The sequence below is a fragment of the Lynx rufus genome, unplaced genomic scaffold (genome assembly GCF_022079265.1).
Source record: "Lynx rufus isolate CCGP_SWC_20201006 ecotype Redwood Valley unplaced genomic scaffold, mLynRuf1.p SCAF_4, whole genome shotgun sequence".
NCBI classification, from domain to species: domain Eukaryota; kingdom Metazoa; phylum Chordata; class Mammalia; order Carnivora; family Felidae; genus Lynx; species Lynx rufus.
In genome coordinates, this window is record NW_025814856.1 from 14,947,318 (window position 1) to 14,969,334 (window position 22,017).

At 47.9% G+C, this 22,017-nt stretch overlaps 1 protein-coding gene and 1 non-coding gene across 4 annotated transcripts in view; one reads left to right on the forward strand and one right to left on the reverse strand.

The window, feature by feature from the left end:
* Positions 1–5,331: 5,331 nt before the first annotated feature.
* On the reverse strand, positions 5,332–5,404 carry TRNAR-ACG (transfer RNA arginine (anticodon ACG)). Its single transcript has one exon. It is a non-coding gene; the product is annotated as a tRNA-Arg (tRNA).
* A 334-nt stretch (positions 5,405–5,738) lies between these two features.
* Positions 5,739–22,017, forward strand: part of SACM1L (SAC1 like phosphatidylinositide phosphatase) — a 59,995-nt gene continuing 43,716 nt past the window's right edge. For 2 of the 3 annotated variants that reach the window (XM_047096766.1, XM_047096767.1), the window contains exon 1: positions 5,739–5,843. In XM_047096766.1, the coding sequence (XP_046952722.1) occupies positions 5,812–5,843 (32 nt within the window). In that variant the 5' untranslated portion in view covers positions 5,739–5,811. The remainder of the gene's footprint in view (positions 5,844–22,017) is intronic. The other variant, XM_047096765.1, reaches the window with a different exon arrangement.

The window sequence follows — 22,017 nt, forward strand, 5'->3', positions numbered from 1 at the left end:
GAGCCACCCCAGGTGCCGAGAGACAGAGAGAGAGAGAGAGAGAGAGAGAGAGAGAGAGAGAGAGAGAGAATCTTAAGCAGGCTCTACGCTCAGTGTGGAGCCCAACACAGGGCTGCATCCCAAGACCCTGGGATCATGACCTGAGCCGAAATCAAGAGTGAGACGCTTAACTGACTGAGCCACCCAGGTGCCCCAGTGGCATTTTACTTTATCGGCATTTACGCGGACTCCCTGGGCCCTCGTACCTCTAGGGCCCCATGAAGAGGGCCAGGTGGTCCCTGCACGGGCAGCAGGCTGCATTGCAAGAGGAAACCCAGGCTCAGGAAACCTGAGTCTTACGATGACTGGTAAGCCTGCCTGACTTTGGCTCCAAAGAGAGACACTGTGTCTACCACCCAAGACCATTTACCACACCAACATCCTTGAAAAGACATCTGGAATTGAGGGCGTGCCTAGCTCACAGGAGGTACTGGAATCCAAGCGACCCTTGGAGAATGAAGAATTGGCAGTTTCTTTACCTGGGTCCTTAGTCTTGAGACTGGATGTCGTGGTGCAGTGGTGGTGACTTTGTCTCCTGTGAATGTTTCTTTCGGAGGAGGTACTGATCAAAGCATCCCAGAGGTGAGTGGCCCTCTGGGTGTGAGGCAAGCTTGCAACAGGAAGCACAGGAAGGCAGAGTGAAGGGCTGCGTGTGCGCCTGTAGTCCTTGGGGTGGGAGAGACGGCCCTGGACTTGCCTTTCATGGCTCAGTTCCCGGGCTGCTTCAGGCTTCGGGTGAGTTCTCGTGGCCACCAGGTCTGATGTGCCGGGGACACGGGGAGGCTGAGAACGAGTGCTGACTGTCCTGGTGTCTTACTGGGAAATAAAACCCCTTTTTACGTGATGAGAGAGCACGTATACTGATTTTACAAACACGGGCTGCCATTTTCTTATGACCCTGATGCTACAAGGGATGAAACTATCATCAGGGAACAAGGTGGTTTGGGCCAAGGTGTGCCGGTGCCCCAGCCGTGGGGATTTGTGGTGTTTGATTTGTGGGGGTTTCTGGTTTCTGTGCTGTCCAGACTCCCCGTCACGGCCAAGTTCAGGCTATCAACATGACATCCCTGCCTCTGGAGTTGGGAGGCGATGGCAAGGTCATGAACAAATGACTCCGGCCTCCTGGGCCACGTGGGGCTGAAGCGCTGGGGAAATCTGGCTCGGTTTTCGGTTCTGTGATCAAAGCAGTAACAACAGGAACAGCTGACATTTATCGTGTGCTCGCCATGTACTAGGTGCTGTTCCAAGGACCGTATTCTTTATAACCTTCCCGTTTTATGGACAAGGCAACGGAGTCACGGAAGGGTGAAGTAACTCTCCAGACGTGAAGTACCCAGAAAACTGAGGCAAGACTTCACCCCAGGCCGAGTCTCACCCAGCGGGAGCTGTTGCATCACTGTGGCCGCTGGGAGCAAGAACTTGCCTTTCAGTGGCTTTGTTCAGGAGAGCCACTTGGCCGGAAGCACTCATTGTGAGGGGCAGGAGGGGCCTGCCGCTGCTCTCTGCTGGAGTCTGTATGGGTTTCTTATTGTTCTGGAATAACCAAACGTAGCGGCCTAAAACAACACAAATCTGGGGGCGTCTGGGTGGCTCAGTTGGTTAAGTGTCTGATTCTTGATCTCGGCTCGGGTCACAATCTCACGGTTGGTGAGGTCGAGCCCCGCATTGGGCTCTGCACTGACAGGGAGGAACCTGCTTGGGATTCTCTCTCTCTCTCTGCCCCTCTCCTGCTTGTGCGCACACATGCTCTTTCTCTCCCTTGAGTGTAAGAAAACACACACACACACAAATCCATCATCCTACGGTTCAGGAGAAATGGGCTTTATGGAGCTCAAATCAGGGTGTCAGCAGAGCCGAGTTCCTTCCAGAGGCGCTAGGGGAGAATCTTGCCCCTTGCCCTTCTTCAGCTTCTAGAGGCCGCCCACACTCCTTGGCTTGTGGCTCCGTTCTCTGAAGTCTGTTGTCACACCTCCTCTCTCCCCACCCCTCCCTACTTCTTTCTTGTTCGGCCCCATGTAGGATTACACTGGGCACGCCCATGGGGTGTAGGATAATCCCCTCGTCTGGAGACCCTTCACCACATCTGCAAAGCTTCTTCTGCTTATAGGATAAACTATTCATAGGTTCTGGGGATTAGGCCATGGACATCTTGGTGGGGGAAGCACGACTCAGCTTACTACAGAGCCCAACAAACTTTTCAGATGGAATGACAATATCAGGGGATCATTAGGTGCGGTTTCTTCAAGCATTGCTAAAAGTGGGCTTTGCATTTCCCCTGGATTGAAAACGGAAGTGCTTCATATATAAAAACGACGTGGCCAGGGCGCCTGGGTGGCTCAGTCAGTTGAGCATCTGACTGCGGCTTAGGTCATGATCTCGCAGTTTGTGAGTTCGAGCCCCGCGTCGGGCCCTGTGCCGACAGCTCGGAGCCTGGAGCCTGCTTCGGGTTCCGGGTCTCCCTCTCTCTGCCCCTTCCCCACTCATGCTCTGTCTCTGTCTCTGAAAAATGAATAAACATTTAAAAAAAGTGACGTGGCCCACGGATCCTGGGTGTAGAAACACACCAGAATTGGTCGTACTCTGTGGGAGAAAAGTAAGTCAGTGGTCCGGGCCAGGAGAAGTCCCAGGTCTGTGACACTTGTAGGAGAAGCCCTGGTTACCTGGATGGTCCCGGCAGCCTGAGGCACTTCCATCACTTGGTTATATTCATGCCCCTCCAACTGATCCCGGCCCTCGAGGACAGGCGGCTGTGGGCCCCGAGTTGCCCACGGGACCTTTGCGTTTACACATATAATCTCACTACGGGCAAAACTTAGCTGAAGACGTCAATTTATATTATTTATCCTTGCCTGATTTCTTATTCTGAACATGGTTCTCTCTAGAATCTGATTTGGGCCGGTTAGGCATTTAAAACCCCCAGAAGAAAGTGTTTCTGCCTGGATTCGTTTCCATTTTCCATCCTCGCCGAGTGTTCATAAAGGCCTTGGCTTGTCTTATACAACTGGCAAAGAAAGGCCGACCTTTGTGTCTGTGTTCTGTGGTGAACGGAACTTCCAGCGATGATGTGTTTCGGGTCCAGGGAGGAGCTGTCTGCGGGGCGATGGCTGTTCCTTCTTTTCGTGGAGCCTGAAGAGGTAGGCTGCCGATAGGCTCACAGCTGGCGAGAGGAAGCGTCATCAGGATTAGAGACGAGATCTGACTGCTAACTACCAAGGGAGAAAGGCTGGGGTGCATACGTGATCGCCATTTCATGCCCAGATAGGGAATGACCCTGAGTCCACGCATGTAGTAGCCCTCTGGTGCATAGTAAGCGCAAGGCCAGGATGGCTTTGGGGTCAAGAGCCCAGACCCAAGTTCTAACTCGGGCTCCACCACTTAATTGCCCAATGACCTCCCGCACACGTAAAAATGGGGATCACGACTGAACTTGCCTTATAGGCTTGTTGCAGGATTGATCGAATTAGTCCGAGTAAAGAGCTTAGAGCTTTTAGTTGCTAATAAGGGTGAGAGGCTTTAGGACTTAGTTGATCTTTCCATCGGGAAGAGCGAAAAATAAATTACAAATGGATTAAATGGAAAAAAACAATACAAACATAAAAGAAGGTGAAAAGGCCACGTATGCAATAAAAAAGCCATAAAGTAAAATATTGGTAAATTCGAATATACAGTAGTGGATTTACAGTACTTTAGGTTCAAAAACAGTATAAGGAAAAGGTAAATGATAAACTGGAAGTTTGCAATGTGTTTGAGAGGGAAAGAATATCCTTCATATATTAAAAAGTCTAAAAACACAATGCATACATCAAGAGAAAATAGATATATCAAGTAATGCATGTAAAAGGAAGTTCTGTTTTTTTCTTACAAAGATTGCAAAGAAATCTTAGTGAAATCTGTAATATTTAGTGTTGGTTAGCAAACAAGAAAACTTGCTATTAATGGAAGTGTGTTGGTTTAATTTTTTTGGAGGCAATTTGAAAATATGTTCCAAGTATCATTCCACATCCAGAAACTTAGAAGACATATGAGAAATAACACAGCATTATCTCTAAAAAGCGCTAAGGCTGGGGCGCCTGGGTGGCGCAGTCGGTTAAGCGTCCGACTTCAGCCAGGTCACGATCTCGCGGTCCGTGAGTTCGAGCCCCGCGTCGGGCTCTGGGCTGATGGCTCGGAGCCTGGAGCCTGTTTCCGATTCTGTGTCTCCCTCTCTCTCTGCCCCTCCCCCGTTCATGCTCTCTCTATGTCCCAAAAATAAATAAACGTTGAAAAAAACAATAAAAATAAAAAATAAAAAGCGCTAAGGTGATAATCCAAATTCCCAACTAGAGGGTAATGCTTAAAATTATCTAGTTCTTGGATGGGATAGCTTCCAAGTGTATTTAATGACCTTAAACCTCAGAAAGCTAAGGGGCCCAAACGGGAACACAAAGACATACCTAGTACACGCTCAAATTTGGAAAAATACATGGGTAGGTATATCCATATTAAAAAGCATGGAAAAAAAACCATCTAAAAGGAAAAAATCATATTAACAGTAATGATCTTGGGATGGGAATTATTTTTATTCCAAAATAGTTTTCTGTATTTCACAAATTTTCTGTAACTTCTTCAAAAGGGGGAAAAAAGTGATATTGGAGAGCTTTCATTGATCGATGTCCTATGTCTTGGCCAGTCCACTGGTTCGGGTCCGCTTTCCTCCACAGAGATTTCCAGACCTCAGGTCTTTAAGGCAGGCATAATACTGCACTCTGCTAGGTCACCTGGGGTCATCTCACTGTAAAAACACGCCTGCCTCGGGGCTTCCCGGGGGAATCTGATGGCAGGTGGCCTGTGCACGCGGACCGCTGCGTGGTCAGCGCGCTGCGGCCCGCGCGCAGCCGCACTACAAGCGTCCCGTCCCCCGGCGTGAGAGCGCCGGAGCCCAAGCGGGCCCGTTTCCCACGTCACTTCGGGGCTCTCCGCCCCGGGGAGAGAGGCCAGAACCGTGCCTCGAATGCGCTTTGGTGTCATCAGGTGGCTAACCTCCGGCCACAGCGCGCCCCCCACTCCAAGCTGCCACCTTTCCAGGTGTATCTTCCTTTATGTACCCCTTTTCCAGGGGCTCCTGCATCACCAATGGGAAGCCGTGCACTTTACAAACCACCTCGACTCCTGGTTCCCAACACGGCTGAAAAGATGACGTTTCGGGCAAAGTGGCGGTAAAAGTCAAGATATTTACCCTCACACTCTAGCCAGGGACCTTTGTAGGGACACCCTGTAACTTGATCAAGCCCAAAAGGGGCAAAAAGTGCACCTCGAGCCAGCCAGGAGTCGAACCTAGAATCTTCTGATCCGTAGTCAGACGCGTTATCCATTGCGCCACTGGCCCTGTAGCAGCCCAACCCTCCCTGTGATGTAGATCACCCCTTGCGCAGCTTCCACAGGTTCCCCAGCACTGGCGCAGCATTTCCGCCCCCGGGGACGCGGCGCCCGCCCACGGCTCTCACCGCGCCTCCTTTCCCCAGCAAGCGCCCTCCGCCAATCCACAGCCGCAACGTCACGGCGCTCTCCGGCGCGCTCCAATCCGCGCGCCGTACAGCTTCTCTAGCGGGCGCGGGCGTGCGCACAAGTTTGTCCGCGGCCGCCTCCCGTCCGCTCGGGTCGAATGGGGCGGGGAAAGGGGTGGGGCGAGCCGGGCGCTGCGGCCGCGGAGCTGGGTGAACGGTAGCGCGGTGGAAGAGGCGGCGGCGCGGGGCGGAGCGGGCGGAAAGAGGAAGAAGGAGCTAGTGGTGCGCGATGGCGGCGACGACCTACGAGCGGCTGAAGCTGTGAGTCCCGCGGACCGAAGGGGCCTGAGGGGTGGCGGGCGGGGCGGCAGGTGCGGGCCGCCGCCTCGGGCAGGGCTCCGGAGTCCCGGGGCTGCGGGCCGGGTGTGGGAGCCCCTGGCACCCCTCGCCTTCCCTGCCCGGCGCGGCCCGTCCTGGAGCTTGTAGCTTGCGGCCGCCCGAAGGCCCCGCTGGAGTCGCCACAGGCCCGGGAGCCCGAGGATGACAGTCTCGCCGGCCTTTCTTCGCCCCGCTCGGCCTCAGCGCCCACGGCGGGAGGGCGAAGCTGCAGACCGGCTTCCAGCGAGCCCGGGTCGGCGTTGTGATGCGACAAGCTCGGGGCGTGCTGCACCCCACCCACTTTGTTTGTGGGAGCGGTGGCGGCTAAATTTATCTTTATCGCTTAGTAGAGGAAGAGAGAAGTTTTTTGTGTTGTTTTTTTTTTTTTTTCCTTGTTTAATGGACCCATGACAGCACGTTAGAGTCCACACGCAAATGGACAAACCTTTAACTGGGCATCAAAGCCCGCCCGACCAGCCTTCAGGATGCAGGAAAAAAAGAACCGTCAAATACTCTTGAGATCCTAAAGGGTTTACCTGGTTTCAGCTATTATGCAACTCAAGCACGAAGCAGGTTAAGTTCGTGTTGACAACCAAAGGCTGTTCTCGAGAATTTTGGCAGTGCAGGTGGACTTTTCCGTAAAGCCAAGTTCTTGAGGCTTTGAGAAATAGGCTCTGGTTGTTAAGGTTGTAAATTAAGTGTTTGTAGGTTCTTTTGGCTTGTCCTGGACAAATAAAAACACATTTCCCTTAGCATTACCGTGAGCTCTTTGGTTCTCTTGCGTCTGAATAACTTTCTTCTACTTTGTGTTTCATGCTTTCCCTCTAGACTGAAAGTCCACTTACCCTAGTGTGAGAATGTCCTTGGCCTCAGAAGCTAATGCCATTTTGAGGAAGCTTACCTATCCCTAAATGAGTTAAAATACCTTGGGACTTAGGCAGAGGTATCACATTTCCTTTGTAGGGATAGGAAGACCTCCAAATGTGGTTTGGGCACTTCCTCTGCTCCCTGGAACCTCAAACTCACATAACTTTCTGGAAGGTTCAGTTTAAAGTTAGGGATACAAAAGTGGGAGTGAGGTCATCTACTCGACATGAGGTATTTTGCAGAAAAGGTGATTCCTTTCTCCTCAGCCCGCTCCCTTTGCCCCTTTTGTGTACTGTAATTCTCTTTGAAAACCTCAGCTGCACACTTCCCTCCACATTCTCCTTGCCAGGTTTCCTTATTCTCTCCCAGTTGCCCCTTTGCAAGGTGATCACCTTGCTGGTGAATGAATCCAGCGAAATGTCTGAAATGTCTTTGACTCCGGTACTGGCTGGGCGGGTGTCACGTGTTCTCGGCTGGCTAACTAGGCTATTGTTGACTATCTGAAAGTCACTAAAGGTTTAATATGATCCTACAGCAGGTCTCAAATGTGTTCAAGCAATAGGGAGCCTTGGCTTGTTGCAGCTCAGGGTTAGGTCAGGGAATGCAGTTGAGTTTGTGGCAAAGATTGAATGGGACGGAGAGCTGGAGAACTCTGATGATTGCTTATGTGTTGTCAAGGAGGCACTAAAGTCACCAGTACGATCTTCAAAAAAAAAAAAAAGGCTCTATATCCATAAAAGAGAAAGGAAATTTGGCCCTTAAGTGGTGGGGATGGTGCTTTTGTATTGATTTTTATAGAAGTGGAAACTATGAATTTGAGTGAAAAAGTAAATCTGGGGTTATGTGAAAGTCACTCCTTGATCTGTTGGACCTCAATGTTATACCTCCCTCCCCCCCAACAAAAGTTTTGAGCGCTTGTGTCAATGTGAGGCCACCATTTTTTGTGTGTGTGATTTTTGCATTTCTTACCAAGAAGTTCGTGAGTTGGAGTCTTTCCTCTTCATCCTTCTTTTTGGCCCTTTCTGCTCCAAGGCATGCTGTTCAGGGTTTTTAAATGTGGCCTCTGACCTAAGGGATGGTTTTTTTTAGATGCATTTGGGAGTGGCATTAGTTTCTGACCCATGTAAGAATTAGTAGAACATAATAGCCATTTTTATTTAAAAATTAATTTTTTTAATGTTTATTTAAAAAAAATTTTTTTTAATGTTTGTTTATTTTCGAGACAGAGAGAGACGGAGCGTGAACGGGGGAGGGTCAGAGAGAGAGGGAGACACAGAATCCGAAGCAGGCTCCAGGCTCTGAGCTGTCAGCACAGAGCCCCACGCGGGGCTCGAACTCACGGACCGTGAGATCATGACCTGAGCTGAAGTCGGACACTTAACCGACAGAGCCACCCAGGCGCCCCTAATGTTTATTTTTGAGAGAGAGAGAGAACACAAGCAGGGGAGGGGACAGAAAGAGGGAGGCACAGAATCCGAGGCAGGCTCCAGGCTCCAAGCTGTCAGCACAGAGCTGGATGCAGGGCTTGAACCCATGAACAGTGAGATCATGACCTGAGCCGAAGTCGCAGGCTTAACCGACTGAGCCACCCAGGCATCCCAGACATAATAGCCATTTTTAAAAACATACCTATAGATGTTTCAAGAAAGATCCGTACAAGAGGTGGTTTGATTATTTATTACAAAACTGCTGTTACTGCTCAGTCTGTTACAGTATTGAAGTGCTGGGGATTTTAAATAATAATTTGTTCTGCAAGTATCTCACCCGTTTGCAGTCTGTCTCTGTCCTGCTATGACGTTCACCTTGCCCTGATTTTATCCTCTGCTCCCCTGCTTACAGTCTCCAGTTCCATCTTGCCTATAGGGCTGAGCCCACATTTCCTAGTCATCTGGGTCTGGTCTCTTCCCAAGCTGTCCCTTAACCTTATGTCCCCTGATTGCCCAATGCATTTTTCCCCCTTCCACCACACTTGGCCACCCTCGTTTAGCCTCAGGGTTGGGCTTATTTATTTTAATCCTTCTACCCAAATGCCTTCTTCCTCTCTCCCCTCTTTCCATGCTGATCACATCCATGGGCCCATGGTAGGGCTGAGAGATGGCAGACGGTGTTAGAAGAGACTGAGAATCAGATGCTGACCTTGTTCACATGCTTTATGTTATGGCCACGTTACTTAATCTCTGGATCAGTTTTTCATCTGTAAAATGAGCACAGAACTACCTCACAGGATTATCATAAAGACTGAAAGAGTGTAAATGTAATTAACAGAGACTCACTTTCTCTGAGAAGGCTTTCCCCACGTCTTCCCCTTCACGGAGCTCCCATGACAGTCTGCTGTCATGGAGACCGGACGCCAAATGTGCATCTGGTTTGCACCTTCTACCTGTTAGGATTGACAAGCGGTATATTATTATCTCACGGACGGGAGGGCTGAAAGTAGCATAAGTCTGTCGCGCTGTTTGAACCTCTCACTGCCACCTGGAAATGATGAAATCACTATAGTGCATATTCTTTGTTGCAAATAGCTAGAACATATTAGAAATGCCTTAACGTTGATTCTTGGCTAGTCCTCGGTACCAAGCATAAAGCCTTGTGCAGAGAGACCCTCCTTGAATCACCTGAGTACATGAACTTGGCAGTGTAGAGTGTAGATGTAAGAGTAGACGTACGATGTAAGAGGGAGACGTCACCAGCATTCAAAAAGAACCCAGCCTGGGGTAATTTGGGATGTGTTCTGTTGAAGTAGCAGCAGCTGAGGTCATTCCATGTATATGATGGTCTTTCCAGTGCCTCTGAAGTCATAGGTTGATGTATATCCTCTGTCATCGTTGGAGATGGAGATCATTGCCCTTGGCGAGCCATGCCACGGCAGAACTGGCCTTGGAACACAGCAGGCTCAGAGTCCAGAGATCTTTCCATTACACTGCATTATTCAAATTACCTTTTTTTCTTATCAGATTGCTTTCACTTTAGTCCTTGGATGTGCCTGGTACAGAAGCGAGTCACTTAGGTTTGAAAACAGCTGACGTGTCCATTTGGATTTTTAATATAGAAAACAGAATGTTGATATATTCAGAATTTAAAATTCTTTTTTTAAATGTTATTAATTAAAACAAATTTTTTTAATGTTTATTTTTGAGAGAGAGAGAGAGAGAGAGAGAGAGAGTGCAAGCGGGGAAGGGACAAAGAGAGAGAGGGAGGTACAGAATCCAAAGCAGGCTCCAAGTTCTGAACTGTCAGCATAGAGCCCAACGCGGGCCTCAAACCCACAAACTGTGAGATCATGACCTGAGCCGAAGTTGGACACCCAACCGGCTGATCACCCAGGTGCCCCTTTTAATGTTATTTTTGAGAGAGAGAGAGAGACAGAGAGAGAGAGAGAGAGAGCGAGCAAGCCAGGGAGGAGCAGAGGGAGCAGGGGGCAGAGGATCTGAAGCAGGCTCCGTGCTGACAGCAGAGAGCTGGATGTGGGGCTTGAATTCTTGTTGAACTGTGAGATCATGACCTGAGCCAAATTCGGGTACCCTTGAAACCTGAGCCAGATTAGGACCCTTAACCGACTGAGCCACCCAGGCACCCCTAAAATTCTTTTTAAACATCCAGGCCATTCTAAATAATCTACCTTGTGACTCCTTTTTCTTTTCAAGTTACTGGTGTGAACATGAGTAACGTCAAGCAATGAAAAATGTGAAATTACGACATGATTACAACAGAAATCCACTCTTGGAAACATTTAAGGCACTCCCTGCCCCCCGCCCTTTAAGAGGTCAACTGAAACAGGTGTAAGACAGGAAATCCTTTAGAAAGTGAATTCGGCTGCAGCTTGCCTCTGGAGAAACACTGTTGCCTTGGTTAGCAGGTCCCCTTTCTTCTGACAAGTTGGCCACGGTTGTGAGGTCAGTGGGGCAGATGTGATGCAACCGTGAACAGATATGAACTAAGCTGCACGGCGACGAAGACACAGGCGGTCTGTGCAATACAAGGAACCATCAGCATATTCACACATCTTTTTGTAAGGAGGGATGGAGGGAAGGGAAGGTTATAAATTTGGGCACGGGTAAGCGGAGTTTCTTTCCAAGGTATTAGTTGGGTTGGGGTTCAGGCTAGAGTGTCTAAGTTAGTGCTAGGCTGCGTCAGATCACTTGCTGCTTGTTTTAACTGCCTATTTCAGAGCCTCACATCGAGCCTACTGAGTGAAAACTCTCTGAATGTGGGGTCTGGGAATCTGCGTGTTTAACTAGCTGTCCCAGTGGTTCTTACGCACACTACAGGGTATTTTGGGGCCGTGTGAAGCAGAGTGAGAACTAAAGCATACCGGTTGGTGAGTAGAACAGCATTCTTTGGGAGGCTTGGGGCCCTGGAAGATTTTGCTGTAGATCAGAGCTTTGCAGTAGATTAGAGCTTCAGATTAGGCGGCAGTTAGACCTGGGCCTGTGAAGGAGTCCAGTTTGGGGAGATAATGGGTTTTAGGATGTGCAGAAAATAGGAGGGACCTCAAGGTTCTGAGGAAGAAGATGGAACTAAAATGAATTAGCTTCCTGGAAATATCAACTCTTTGGGATCGTGTTGGGCTCCTGGGTTGTCTGGGATGAACCTGGGTTCTAAGAGAGGTCCTGAGCAGTGGCTCAGTGAGGAGGAAACCCCGGGGCCAAAGGGCAGATGGATGAGGGGTGGTGGGAACACCTTCTGGGTGTATGTGTAGTGGGCTCAGAGGACCGACCCTCTTTACTGTCTGAGTTCTTACTTCTTGCCAGCCAGATCTAGTAAAATGTTACTCGTGTATGTTTGGAACGAGAGATGGGGTAATTTTGATTATGAGGATTTTGATTTCTTTATATACGATTTTTGAGAATATGTTTTTTTGCTACAGTTTTGTGACATGACAGTTGACATGCTTCTGCGGAAATAGTAACGTTATTTTAAATTGTGCTAAAACATACGTAGGATTTATCGTCTTAACCATTTGTAGGTATACACGGGTCAGTGGCATTCACATCGTTCAACCATTTCAGCCACCCATCTCCAGAACTCTTCATCTTGCAGAGCTAAAACTCTGCACTCATTAAACAGCTCTCCGTTCCTCCTCCCCTGGGCTGTGGCAGCCACCGTTCTACTTCGTATGTGTGTGAGTTTGGCCCCTGTAAGTACGGTGGAATCGTCCAGTGTTTGTCCCTTTGAGACTGGCTTATTTCCACTTGGCGTAACGTACTCAGCGTTCCTCCATGTTATAGTGTGTGTCAGAATTTCCTTTCTGAGGCTCAACAATACTCCATTTTATGTATCTGCTACGTTTTGCTTCCCACTCATCCGTGGATGGACGCTGGGGTTGCTTCCACCTTTTTGGCTGTTACGAATACTACTACTGGGAGCATGGGTGTATAAATATCTCTGCGACACCTTGCTTTCAGTCTCTTTGACTGCATACCCAGCAGTGGAATTGCCGGGTCATAAGATACTTCTCTTTTTAATCTTTCTGAGATCGCCGTGCTGTTTTCCCACAGTGGCCACACCGCTTCATGTTCCCACCAGCAGCGCACACTGTTCCAGTTTCTCTACATCCTCACCAACGCTTGTTTTGTTTCTCATACTAGCTATTGTAATGGGTGTGAGGTCAGCAAATGGTAATATTTTGGAAGTGGGTTAATTTTGCCCTCTGGTTGTGACAGGATTTTGAAAAGGTTAGTCGTTGCCTGGAAATGTCACTGTTACGGGGGGAAAGGGGGATGTTTTCAGACACGAGAAAATCATATTGCCAACTCTGAAAAAAAAAAAATTTTGTGTTTATATTATAATTAAATCTGTTGCTTTTAAAATTTGACAAGGGTAGTTTTTAAAAAGCACTCTTAAGAGCTCGTGAATCCCAGTTGGCTATAAGATTAAATGCATTTCTGTTAAGTATAATAGAATTGCCTTCGTTGAGTTCAGCTTGTAGTCCTCTGAATTTTCCTTTTTATCTCATATGTGGGCAGCAATCTATGAAAGCAAAACGGTCAGCCAAATGAAAGTAGTCAAAAGAGGAAGTAATTATTATTTATAAAGTATTCTGCTTTTTCTTTTTTTTTCTTTTTTTTTTTTATAAATTTTTTTTTTTTCAACGTTTATTTATTTTTGGGACAGAGAGAGACAGAGCACGAACGGGGGAGGGGCAGAGAGAGAGGGAGACACAGAATCGGAAACAGGCTCCAGGCTCCGAGCCATCAGCCCAGAGCCTGACGCGGGGCTCGAACTCACGGACCGCGAGATCGTGACCTGGCTGAAGTCGGACGCTTAACCGACTGCGCCACCCAGGCGCCCCAGTATTCTGCTTTTTCGATGGATCTTCCAGAATACGTATCATCTTACTAGAGAGCAGAACTCAGGGTGGAAAGAACCGAGGTAGTTGCCTTGTTCAGTTAGAGTTTTTGGTTCATGCCTGTGGGATCCGGACCACCTCACCAGACAGCGTATATCGGACCAGAGCAATTTTGAGTGTATGATATTACTGTGAACTTCAGACATCTCCTACCATCAGCATAGTTAATGACCAGATAACCTTCTTGGATGGAGTCTTCTTGCCTTGACTTGCAAAATCTAGTTCGTAGAAAAAGTAACGTGAGAGAGTTTAATGAAATGAGAGACTTCACAGCAATTGAGGGCCATTCTTTTGGCTGTAGAGAGAGGACCGTCTCCCAGATTTTCGGTTATCATGGAGTCTTCTGTCTCGGCGTCCATATATTTATTAGGTTGAGAACTCAGTGTAGCCTGTCGACTGGTTAATTTTGAAAAGCTCCGGGCGAGATGGTCAGCGGCGATGCTTTGTGGACTTTCTGATCCGAGAGCCACCGCTTTTGCTCCCTCTTTGTCCTCCCGTTAGTGATACTGTGCCCTCCAATCCAGTTAACATTTGACCTGTCAAGATCTTTCCTTAGCTAGGAGAAAGGAAAACAGTTTTTTAAATCCTTTTTACTCCCCCCCCCCCCCCGCCCCGAGGCAAAGAAAACATGAGTTAAGCACCATAGAAAAAACCCCAACCTAATGTAGGTATTTGCTGACTAATTATGTTACATTCTCTAAGAATACCGAGGGAGCTTCTGCTGTCTTCTTGTGCGAAATACCACGGGGAATGGACAAGCAGAGTCCTTGTCTGCAGAGACTTGGTGGTCTGTTTGGTGGAACTCTAAAAGGAAAAATGATAATGAAACCGCGCACGTCAGCAAAAATTGCCCACCGGATGCTTTACTCCAGTGTTTCTGGTGGTTAGTGCTGGAGAGCCGCAGTTAATTTCACTAGCTTTTGAAATGAAACCCCTGGAGCATAAAACTTACCAAATACAATTTACTGGGTAAAGCTCAGATACTTCAGGTCAGTGTCAAGACCAGTGAGAGAAGGGCGGGAAGAGGCAAAGAAGAGGAAGACAGCAGAGGAACGTGTAGACGTCTCTGAGTTAAGATGACACCTGCTGGGATCCTCGGTGGGGTTCTGAGTCCCCACGCATCCTTACTTTTGGAAATGCCCACCAGCTGGCGGTCACTGTTCATACCTTCATCGCTGCAGTTCGTAAGCCGTTCTCAAGAACATTGTCCGAGCAGGCTGGTGGCAGCACCGGCGGCTTGGATTCTAGCAGCATCCTCTGAGAGGCAAGATCCAGCAACGGTCCGAGCACCATTGGGCCAGAACTGTCTGTCTTGATCCACATAACTCTTATTTTTGTTTTTGCTGTTTTAACACATTTTTAAACTTAAATTTTTATTTTAATATAATACCTGTCTATGGCTCAAAAGTAAACAGTACACAGAGCTTATAATAAAAAAGAGAGCACCCTTCTGCACTTCTAATTCCCACTGTCCCAGAGACCTCGACTTTCAACGTTTTAATCTCTCTCTTTTGGTATTTTACTCCACATTTTTTTTTTTCAAGATTTTATTTTGGGGATGGGGAGAGGCAGAGGGCAGGAGAGAACCTCAGGTAGGTTCCGTGTCCAGTGGGGAGCCTGGTGTGGGGCTCGATCTCCAAACCCCAAGATCATGACCTGAGCCAATCAAGAGTCAGACACTTAACCGACGGAGCCACCCAGGCGTCCCACATGACTTTTTTTTTTTTTTTTAATGTGCCTGTTGCTAATTAATCTTCACTCCCTGTGACAGCAATAAGATTCCTCTCAAACACGCTGGGTAACTATGAACTCAGTTTCTTCTCTGAGATTTACCTCTGGGAGCCCAGTACCCTCTGCTGTAATCTGTGGACTAGTTTTTCTTTAGGCCTGTTGCATAGCTGTTGTTCTGGACAATACCTTTGTTCAGAGAACTTCTTTTGCTTCTTTCCTGTTTTGGATTCTCAGTCTAACTCATTCCATTTTGGTGAAACAAACTTTCCCTTCTTTCTAAGAGTGAATGAAAGGAATCTTTTGAGATGTTGCACATCAAAATGTTTTCATTCTGTCCTCATGCTTATTCGACAGTGTGGGTGAGTATAGAATTCTCAGTCAGAAATTATTATCCTGTAGAATTTTATTTTGTTTTTTTAATGTTTCTTTATTTTTGAGAGAGAGACAAAGTTGTGAGCAGGGGAGGGGCAGAGAGAGGAAGACACGGAATCCAAAGCAGGCTCCAGGCTCCGAGCCGTCAGCACAGAGCCCGACGCGGGGCTCGAACCCACGGACCGCGAGATCATGACCTGAGCCGAAGTCGGACGTTTAACCGACTGAGCCACCCAGGCGCCCCCTTTTTTTTTAATTTTTTTTTTTTAATGTTTATTTATGAGAGAGAGACAGAGTGTGAGCAGGGGAGGGGCAGAGAGAGAGGACAGAATCTGAAGCAGGCCCCGGGCTCTGAGCCGTCAGCACACAGCCCGTATCCTGTAGAATTTTAAAGACCTGCTGTTGATAGTCCAGTGAGTGTGCTGTTGAATATTTCCATGCTTCTCTCTCTTAATTTTTCTTTTTCTGGTAACTTTTGGATTGTCTCTATGGTGTTTAGAAGTTTGGTGCTTACTGTGCCTTTGTGTGTGTGTGTGTGTGTGTTTCCGTTTGGGGTTTATTTATTTTTTTTTTCCTTTGAAATATTTTCTTGCTTCTTTTTCTCGTGTGCTCTTTTGGAATTCCTGCCGTGAATATATGTTGGATATCCTGGATCAGGCTCCTCTCTCTTTCCCCTTCCCTCCCCCCCTCCTTCCTCCCCCTTCCTCCCTCACCCCCTTCTTCCTTCCTGTGCTTTCCTGTTTTATAGCTCTTATCTTTTTATTCTGTTCTCATGGAGCGTTCTTCAGTTTTATCTTCCAGCCTTTCTGCTGAATACTCAAATTATTATTTCTGCTCTCAGTCCAAGAATATGTTCTTGCTTTTTTTTATTTTTGAATAACAATTTATCTGGGCTTTTCTTTCTTTTCTTTTCTTTTTTTTTTTTAATGTTTATTTATTTATTTTGAGAGAAAGAGCATGAACAGGGGAGGGGCAGAGAGAGGGAGAGAGAGCTCCAAACTGTCGGTGCAGAACCCGACGCAGGGCTCCAAGTCATGAACCGTGCGTTCATGAACTGAGCCCAAATCAGGAGTCGGATGCTTAACTGACTGAGCCACCCAGGTGCCCCTGTTCTCCCTTTCTGAACGTGCTTTTTTTTGGTCCCTCTCTGAGGCTCTCGCCTAGAAACGTGTTTTGAAGTTACAGTCTGTTCCCGGCATAGTTTGTTTATCCAGTGTTACTTTTCTGTTTGTTTTGGGCTCTGTCTTATGTGATGGAAGCTTTTCCTAGTATCTGACGACCCTTGGTTGTCATTTCATGTTGAAGAAGGAAATTGATCGGAGGGTCTGCTTGTGGGTCAGGACATTTCAACTGGTGGCCTTCGCTGTAGAGTGATCGCACAGGAACTCGGCTCTTTGATGAAGCCACAGGTCGCAGCTGCTGGTCTGTGCTTTCGGGACAAGTTGATTTAGAGGTGGTGGCAAAGCTCCTGTGGGGGCTCAGGGAGAGGGGTGATGCGAACTGGTCCACCGGCTCTCTGGGAGTCTGACAGAGGAAGAGGGTTGGATGATGTTCCCAGTCTGTGGGTGGACCCTGTCCACGTCTCCTCGTTTCATCTGGCTGTCTCACCCTGGTCCTCAGCTGTGCCTGATGTGTGGAGGCCGGAGAGCACCTTCCGTTAACTGTTCTAAGCATTCAGTCCCAGGGTCGGGGAGGGCAGGCGCCTGCTGTAGGTTTGGGTGGGGGTCTGAGTGCTTCTTACACCCCCCAGGAACCACCTCACCCCCACCCTAGTCCTCACTACCTTTTCCTTCCGGCGCTTGAGGCTTTTCAGCATTCTGCTGCTGGAGTCCGCCTGCTTTGTTGGCTCTCGGCCCATAGGTGATTGGACTCTGCTGATTGGTGAGTCAGGCCATTTCCAAGCACTGTCTGTCTTCCAGACCTGCATTTGAATGGCTAGTGTCTGCCCCACGGCCTGCACCCACCTGTTGGTAACCCTTGGACTCCGTGTTCTCAAAGAATATCTGGGCTTTTTTTTTTTTTTTTATTTTTTTTTTTAACGTTTATTTATTTTTGAGACAGAGAGAGACAGAACATGAATGGGGGAGGGTCAGAGAGAGAGGGAGACACAGAATGTGAAACAGGCTCCAGGCTCTGAGCAGTCAGCACAGAGCCCGACGCGGGGCTCGAACTCACGGACCGCGAGATCATGACCTGGGCTGAAGTCGGACGCTCAACCGACTGAGCCACTCAGGCGCCCCTATCTGGGCTTTTTTTAATGGAGGGTTTTCACTCTTGGAAATTCATTTCACTGTACTTCAGTTAAAATTTTAATTTGTTGATCTCATTTCAGATGTGTCTGTCTAGACTGGAAATGTTATATATGATATTTTTCATATTCTTGTAAAAATTGTCAAGTAGCAAGGTGTAACCAGCACTTCATGCTGTCTTAAAGCCAACGTTGTCTTTTGTACTAAGAGCTTTTTTCTTGTTATAGACTCATATCTACAAATAAGAAAGACATTCATAGTTTTTATTCTCATTCTGTATTCTGAATATTTGATAAATCAGAGGTCTGTTTTATGTGGTCTTCATATTTCGGGGTATATATTTAGTAGAATGTACTTTGATTCCAGCATCTACCTATCAAAGCTAAATTGTTCAGATGGGGTACATGTAGCAAAGATATCAGTACCTTCCGTTGTATTATGTCTTTAAAGTGTGAATTGAATACCATTTCTGGGCCTGTGTCACCATCCTGTCAAGAAAGTTTGCAGCTTTTCTCCCTTCTCTCTTAAAGGATGTTTTTGTTAATAGTAAAAAGTTGTCGTCTCTGTGAGTCAGCCCTTTTATTCTTTGCAAAGGTACTTCGCAAATGCCCGCTTAATTCTCGCTGTTCTGTGAGGTAGTGAGGGTCAGCGTTTGCGTCCCCAGGCTGGATGAAGGGTTGATGTCGAGGGGCGGCGATGGGTGGGGGCAGGGGCCTGGCGGCATTCACCCCAGGCGGAACAGTGACGATGGGAGTTACTGAGACCCACGTGGGCAGGACAGCAGAGGAGAGGCCGTCTGCCAGGAGGCGGTGGTGAGGGGCCATAGTTACAGGGCGACTTGGGGGCGTACGGGGATGTGTGGAATTTTCCCTTTTTCCGTGACCTTAGGCACTGTGCCTGGTTGTAAGTAGCCCATCGGTTACTGAGGGCCTACGGCTCTTTCCAGGTGGGTGGCTTCATAAACCCGTTTGCACCACCCGTCCGCCTTCCGCTGCTGGTGTCTGTGGGCCCTTTTGCCCTGTCAGGTGCCCCTTGCTCAAGCCTGTGGCCTGAAAGCAGCCCGGCCCGGACGGAGATGTCCTGTTGACAGAGATCCCTTGTCTTTGTTCACAGCCGCCAGGAGCGTTTTCACGTTTCATTTAATCCTCAGGAGGATTGATCATCTGCCCCGCATCCCCACCTTGGCCAAGTCACCCTAGATTTATTAATTTATTTTTTATAGCAGTTCCCTCTCAAATCACCGAATTACTTCCTTGCGCACTGATCGTCTCCCATTAGAATGTAGGCTCTGTGAGTCAGGGACTCTGGACTGGTACCCAGAACAAGGGCTGGCAGGAGGTGGACACTCGGAACTTGGCCAGCATTACGTCGCTGGTAGCGGGCAGGGTCAGGGGCAGAACCGCTGTATTTTTGACTGCAGATCTTGAGGCCTTTTCAGTGCGATGCTCCTAACACAGTGCTCTTCTAAAGTGTTGAAGGTAGTGTTTCGATCAGAGGCTTATGGTCAGTTATGTGAGTGCTGGTTTTTGATTTCCCATCCCGACGAGGCCTCCATGTGTGTGTTGACTGGCCGTGCTTCTGGGGGGTTGCTTTGCCACTACTGGGACGAGAACAAGTCACAGGTAGTTCACTTGATGGGGAGGCAGCATTGGTAACAGACTGCTCCTTATCGGTGCTGGAATCATTGTTTTAAAAGTTAAGACCACAGAGGAGAGATTCTTTGTTGTTCCTCAGATACTGGAGGTGGGACAGGAGGTCTCAGGATAGCGCCAGCAATTGTATGAAAGTATTTCACGGGGCTCTCTCAGGTCCTAAGCCTGTTTAAGCCTCAAAGAATGCGGTAGAACACCCGTGCTGCACGGGGAGTCACAGGGTTTAGTGGGTGGAGATTGGGGACTCTTAAGAGTGAGGCTCCGCAGAAAGGCATCTGCTTTGCAGACAGAACTTTCTTTGAAAGTTTTTTTTCTTCTTTTTCTAATGTTTATTTATTTTTGAGAGAGAGAGAGAGAGAGAGAGAGCGAGCAGGGGAGGGACAGAGAGAGGGAGGAGACACAGAATCTGAAGCAGGCTCCAGGCTCTGAGCTGTCAGCACAGAGCCCAATGCGGATTTCGAACTCGCGAACCGTGAGATCATGACCTGAGCCGAAGTCGGATGCTTAACCAACTGAGCCACCCAGGCGCCTCTCTTTGAAAGCTTTTATAAAGAAGTCTTGCTTTTGAGGTCTGTTTTTTTATTAATTTTTTTTCTATTTATTATTTTTACTCTGTTACCCACATCCTAGTCACTCGTGCTTGTGTAATACTTACCACATGGTTAGGTCTTCAGTAAAGTTCTTGAATTACTCTTAGAGGGCGACTTACATTTGCACAAAACATCTGCAGGTAACGACTGGTGTGTTGGTTTTGTTTGGTTTAGTTTCGATGATTTAAGACTAGGTGACTACCCTGTGAGTAGATTGTCCGGAACTTTGTCATAGTCCTGTTGGTTGGTTTCAGGACTCTCACTTTTTTTTGTTTTGTTTTTAATAGCTTTATCGGAAGTACAAAGTTTCCTGACATATAGAGTAAATTCCATATATTTCAGGAGTGCAGTTTGATCCGTTTGGACGTATTTTTACACCCACAAAACCATCCCCAGTCTGAAGATAACGGACACCTCCCTCACCCTGGAAAGTTTTCCTCGTGCCGGCACCGCCTTCCTTTCCCCCTCCGTACGAGTCAAACCCACGACTCCCCTGAGACCCAGCCACATTCCACCTCTAGGCAGTCACCCAGGAGAAACGGAGGGGAGGATACGTCTGCCTTAGACTTGTAGTAGGATGTTCATGGAACCTTTGTTAATATCCCAAACTGGAAGCAGCTCAGATGTCCACCGGCAAGTGAATGGGTCAAGAAGCTGTGATGTGTCCATCCACTGGAACGCTCTTCAGCATCAGGCCAAGGAAGGAACTGCTGTATTTCGTTTGAGTTGAAGACTGCCGTTTTTAAGGCAGATTTGTCTTCTTTGTTGCATTTTGCTTAATCTGTATTGAAATTGATTGATTTTCATTCCCTTAGCAACTCCCCCCCCCCATCCAATGGAGGAAACTAGCCTAATATTAAAAAGTTGGTTATAGATGAAGTATAAAAGGATGTAAGTTGTGTTTGGCTACTTAAAGGTTGAGAACTTGTAGTCAGTAATGGTCAGTACAGTTTCTGTAATCCCACATAGCTTTTTTTTTTATATATACATTTTTTTTTTTAATTTTTTTTTCAACGTTTTTATTTATTTTTGGGACAGAGAGAGACAGAGCATGAACGGGGGAGGGGCAGAGAGAGAGGGAGACACAGAATCGGAAACAGGCTCCAGGCTCCGAGCCATCAGCCCAGAGCCTGACGCGGGGCTCGAACTCACGGACCGCGAATCGTGACCTGGCTGAAGTCGGACGCTTAACCGACTGCGCCACCCAGGCGCCCCTATACATTTTTTTTTTTAATGTTTATTATTGAAAGTCAGAGAGAGTCAGAGCCGTGAGCAGGGGAGGGGCAGGGAGAGAGGGAGACACAGACTCCGAAGCAGGTTCCAGGCTCCAGGCTCCGAGCTGTCAGCACAGAGCCTGATGCGAGGCTCAAACTCACAAACCTCGAGATCATGACCTGAGCCGAAGTTGGATGCTTAACCGAGTGAGCCACCCAGGCACCCCATTTAATGTTTATTTATTTTGAGAGAGGGAGCATGAGAACAGGGGAGATGCAGGGAGAGTGAGAGAGAGAATCGCAATCCAATGCGGGGCGCAAACCCACAACCGCGAGATCATGACCTGAGTTGCTATCAAGAGTTAGATGCTTGGGGCGCCTGGGTGGCGCAGTCGGTTAAGCGGCCGACTTCAGCCAGGTCACGATCTCGCGGTCCGTGAGTTCGAGCCCCGCGTCAGGCTCTGGGCTGATGGCTCAGAGCCTGGAGCCTGTTTCCGATTCTGTGTCTCCCTCTCTCTCTGCCCCTCCCCCATTCATGCTCTGTCTCTCTCTGTCCCAAAAATAAATAAACGTTGAAAAAAAAAAAAAATTTTAAAAATAAAAAAAAAAAAAAAAAAAAAAAAAAAGAGTTAGATGCTTTACCAACTGAACCACTGAGGCATTTCTGTAATCCCACATAGTTTACACACCATCTGTGTATGAGAGACGATGTCAGTGATGGTTGCATGCATTTGTATAAGATTTTTCATGGGCAGGGCAAGTGGAATAGAGGAAGTAGAATTTAAAAGGAAAGGAAAAGGGGTGCCTGGGTGGCTCAGTCGGTTAGGCATCCGGCTTTGGCTCAGGTCGGGATCTCACGGTTCACGGGTTCGGCTCGGAGCCTGGAGCCTGCTTCGGATTCTGTGTCCCCCTCTCTCTCTGCCCCTCCCCCATTCATGCTGTGTGTCTCTCTCTGTCAAAAATAAACATTAAAAAAATTTTTTTAATGTGTTTCTTAGTATTTTTAGCTAATACGTCTTGCTTGCTAGGTGTCAGATGTAATTCTAAGTGCCTCTCACAGAAGCTCATTTTATCCTCACCCCAGTGTTGTTTG